This window comes from Limulus polyphemus, unplaced genomic scaffold, assembly GCF_000517525.1.
Source record: "Limulus polyphemus unplaced genomic scaffold, Limulus_polyphemus-2.1.2 Scaffold310, whole genome shotgun sequence".
In the NCBI taxonomy this organism is placed as follows: domain Eukaryota; kingdom Metazoa; phylum Arthropoda; class Merostomata; order Xiphosura; family Limulidae; genus Limulus; species Limulus polyphemus.
The window spans coordinates 316704-321639 of record NW_013665920.1 but is presented as its reverse complement, the minus strand read 5'-3'; the positions used below and the strand labels follow the sequence as shown (position 1 = coordinate 321639).

At 31.5% G+C, this 4936-nt stretch overlaps 1 protein-coding gene across 6 annotated transcripts in view; it reads right to left on the bottom strand.

The window, feature by feature from the left end:
• The window catches only part of LOC106457273, a 320035-nt gene that overhangs the window by 147426 nt on the left and 167673 nt on the right, over positions 1-4936 (bottom strand). For all 6 annotated transcript variants that reach the window (XM_022383116.1, XM_022383119.1, XM_022383117.1 and 3 more), the window contains exon 12: positions 810-1011. In XM_022383116.1, the coding sequence (XP_022238824.1) occupies positions 810-1011 (202 nt within the window). The remainder of the gene's footprint in view (positions 1-809; positions 1012-4936) is intronic.

The following is a 4936-nucleotide window of genomic DNA, read 5'->3' as shown; positions in this document are numbered from 1 at the left end:
AAAAACAAATAATAAGGAAACATTAGGACTGCCAATCCAAACTCGAATAATGTTTACAGTAAGTGTATCGATTATTGGTTCCAAGAAGTTGGTTTCTTTATATAAATAGTTTCAAAACATCACGGGCTTAAACTACAATATTGACGATGCGTGCATCACTTTCAATATTTTATCGAACAACATTTTGTTTACGTAACTTCATCTTTATTGTAGAGTTTGACGAAATACGTATCATCGTAACTTCATCTTTATTGTGGCGTTTGACGAAATACGTATCATCGTAACTTCATCTTTATTGTGGCGTTTGACGAAATACGTATCATCGTAACTTCATCTTTATTGTGGCGTTTGACGAAATACGTATCATCGTAACTTCATCTTTATTGTGGCGTTTGACGAAATACGTATCATCGTAACTTCATCTTTATTGTGGAGTTTGACGAAATACGTATCATCGTAACTTCATCTTTATTGTGGAGTTTGACGAAATACGTATCATTTAAGAACTCGTACTTTACTATTGCATATGATTTTTCGGGATTTAAAAGTCTAAAAAGATAATTGCTTGGAATACAAAATGTAATTCCACGTACGCACACTAAGTCGCAATTTCTTTCCACATTTTAAAATACAGAAAATTGTAATGAACGGATCTTTCTACTGTACTCTGTAGGTTTCTCTAGAGTTTGGCTAGGCCTTATACATATAGTAGGATTAAAGCAGTTATAATTAATTTTTTTTCTTATTTTCACTTTACTGCAAATATAGACAATTTTTAATTTTAAACTACAAGATTACATGACTCTTACAGTATATCCGTGCTTATGAGTTCAGCTCGTCGAAGAATTGCACGACATTGAGATTTGGTTATGTTTCTTAAGGATTCACTGTTGATCGACAGGAGGTAGTCTCCAACTTGTATACGCCCATCTCTGAACACAGCGCCACCTTTTGTCAATGTTTTGACTAACATACCATTCACTCCTCTGTCTATCATTTCGAGAATCATTCCTAAAGAAAAACGGTATACAATTCAGATGACACATTTTAAGTTGTAAGATTGTTAACTATCTCAAACTTCGTATTCATTACTTCTATTCTAAATTTCGTTGATAACAAAAACAACATTTTATACTTAAATATCACAAACATTATAATATATATATATATATATTATATATATAGACAAACAAGTATAACAACAAGCATCAGATATGTAACACCTAAACACCTAAATTTTGAAGGATAATTATATTCATCAAAACATCCTAACTGAGTAGGCGAATCAGGTTACCATAGCAACAGATATCCTGATTTTAAAGCCACAAAACATGTGTGAAAAAAATATACAATGCTTTCTTTATTTTCATATTGCCCCCTAACAGGTCAACGGTAAGTTTATGGACATACAAAGCAAAAATCTGGGGCTCAATTCCCCGTGATAGACAGAACACAGATAGTCCATTCTGTAGTTTTACGCAAAAAACAAAGTTTCACAACTTCTAATTTATTAGCCTTTTTAATTTGTGTTCGCGTACTGTTTTAATTTTGAAGAAATTGTAAGTAGTTTAGAAACTTAATTAATGTGGTTAGAAGTGCTTTGTAGATTTCTCCCTTTTTAATACTCTTTTCCTTTTACGTTTATGAAACTTATTGAAACATAGAATACTTTTGTAGCTACGTCGAGATTAACTCAACTTATGGTATGTAAACTGCATCATTTCTGCTCCAAATAATGTTTTAAACTTAAGTTGCTTTAAAAGGTTTAAAGAAGTCTACAAATTAACCAAAAAGGACACTAGGATTTTCTTAAGTTCAGGTTTGGTCTGGATCAAGTGAGCGAAATGCATAACACAATTCTTCTTTCTATCAGTTTTTAAATAAAGTTTTATGAACACTTGGCAGCTCATGAATAGAATACCAATCTCAAATTATGCTAGAGTTTGAAAAACGTAAAGTTACAGTTTGGCTTGGTCAGCCATAAATAATCTTTTTGGCATAAGTTCATTCGGTGTTGGGCTACAGCAATAATTTTATATATCAAAATACTTAGTTTCATTTACAATTTCATTAATAAAATTATCATTAAGCCGTCCTTGTTGAAATGAGATTTTTGTTTTTACTGGATGAGAACAGTTTTTTTATTCGCATGGTGTTCTTTAATTAAAAGAGGTGAGCATTATTGAATGCAAAGTATGTACTGTGCCTATATATATATTTAGTTACGTTAATACTTGAGCGCTTAGAACAAAAAAGCTTTTTTTTTTTTAGTCCCAAAAATATTTTAAGAGAAGTGTTAAAAAATTATATATCTGGAAATACAAAGCTAGAAACTACTTTAAAGTGAAACACCGAATATCACTCCGCCTACTAGGTATAAAAATCATTGTACCCAATATGTTTTGATTAATTAAGGACGTACAATTCAAAGCTAAATTACTTATTAATTGGCATGGAAGAAACACACCAGTTTTAAAAGACAATGTTCTTAAACATTAGCTGGTAATGTGAACTATTTGTTTCTCTCTCGCCAAACTTAACTTTAGGGTCATTGCTACAGCCAAAATGAACACTAAGAATTAAGTACCATTCATTTCTTGTCTGCTTGTACTGAAAAATAGTTCGAGATAGAGCTAATTTAAGTGAGTACAGTTACAGTTTAGCAGAAACTGAACTTAAACTTATTCCATTATTTTCTTACTGGTCATAGTAACTTTCAATAGAATCCTATAGGCTGTAGTTTCTATAATAAAATAATATTACGGTTTGGTGAAGTAGGCTTGAACCTTTGGAAATTGAGTATTATAATTCACAATTTACATATTTCTATTATTAAAGCTATTTAATGTTAGGTAACTTTAGGTTGATTTTTAAGTTAAGACGTTTTTTCGTTTAATATTATGCTTATGCTAATTTTATAGCAATAAATGTTATTTTTTCAGACACTTAAATTTTGGTCTATTTAAAAAAAAAAATCAATTTAGTGACAACTTTCCTACTTGGATCAACAACCAATTTTACTCAAGAAACGCTAGTAAAGGTAAAGCTGTACGAAGCAGGAAGGTATAAATTACCAAATTATCGACTTGTTTTAATACCGTTCACTACTGATGGAATCCACATATTACACCGTACTGACTTATTTTGTGTTCTTGTCTGGTATGACGTTTAATGTAAAGAACTTGCAAAAAACCAAAACAAAAGTGAAATGACTCGTTTTTATTCCAGATACACGAGTCTCAGCAGTGACTCGTGGCACTGATTACAATATTTATGGTATTTTTGTTTACATTTTTTGGGTAAGCTATATGCTATTGTGGACTTAACGAGCAAAGTAATGAACCAATAACCAATTTGGTAGATACTAAGTTTATGGCTGTGTTTAAAGAGCTGTTGGAATACGTCATAGAAGGATTACCCAAGTACAGACTTCTTGAAATTAAGAGTTTTGTTTGTTTCAAATATTTACGCAAACCTAGACTAACCGTCTCTAATTTTCAACAAAGTGGTTAGAGGGTAGACAGCACCCACTGTCAACTTTCGGGTTACTCTAATGGTTTAGTGGGATTTGCTCGTCACTAATAACGAACCCAAAACCCTAAAGTGCAGAGCGTATTTTTGTGGTACCAGGGACAAAACCATGGACCTTCGGATTTACAGTCCGAAACTCTAAACACTAGTGTGCCATGACCAGCTATGATGCTAGAGATTTGAAAGCTGGTTTGTAAATAAAACTGATGAGTTAACTATTTCTAATTATAAAAGCACTACGCCAATTTTCATACTTTACCACTTTAGTGCAGCAAGATCATGTGTTCTAAAAGTGAGGTTTTGTGCAAAATTATACGTTTCAAAGGAACCGAAAAATATTATAAATTTTAAAATTAACATTTGAATTACGAACAGATTTAGGAATTGTAGTGCAAACTAATTCAAAAATAACTTTACAGAAATTTAATTTTTTGTAATTTTATCACGTCCAAGAGATGGCGCAAAATCAATGAGCACAAACTTTACACATTATATCTATGGCACTAAAACAAAATTAACATACTTCACATTCTTAACTACATAAATACATCTTTTAACATTTATAGAAAAAGGAGACGTTATTTTAATTATCATAAGCTTTCGATTGCGCTATTTTAAATTTGTGCTTATTGTTACTGCAAAATTTTGAATTCCTCGCTTATAAGAAATAGACACTAAACATTTATCTTTGATTTTAAAGGTGTTATTATAGACACCAACAAAAACAGTAAGTCAAAACAAATTTCATTGAATATATATATATATATATATATGAAATTATATAAAAAGTAAGCTACACACACACACACACACATATGTATATATATATGCTTATCCCCCCAGTACTACAGCGACATGTTTGCGGACTTACACTGCTAGAAACCTCGTTTTGATACTCGTGGTGGGCAGAGCACAGATAGCCCGTTGTGTATCTTTGTGCTTAACTACAAACAAACAAATATATGCTTATAACTTATATGTTCTGAGTATTAATGAAACGAGAAGTTAGATCAAATATTCTGTTAATCCAAGAATTAAAAAACTGGTTCATTGTTGACTGAGCAGCAGATTTTAATGTTGTGAAACCGCTACGCGCGATCAGCGTTGCAATAAACACTTGAGCTCGTGCTACTGTATTTTATTATATAATACAATTTGCTACATGCTGTGACACTAAAATTCGATTTGAATAATTTTGCACACACACGTAGAAAGCGACTCTTATACTGAATAATTTCATCCTAAGTCAAGTACAACATTTTCGTAACATTCTACTTTAATGTTTGGTAGCTAGTTGCAGAGATTAAACGTATCGGAACATTCTACTTTAATGTTAGGTAGCTAGTTGCAGAGATTAAACGTATCGGAACATTCTACTTTAATGTTGGGTAGCTAACTGCACAGA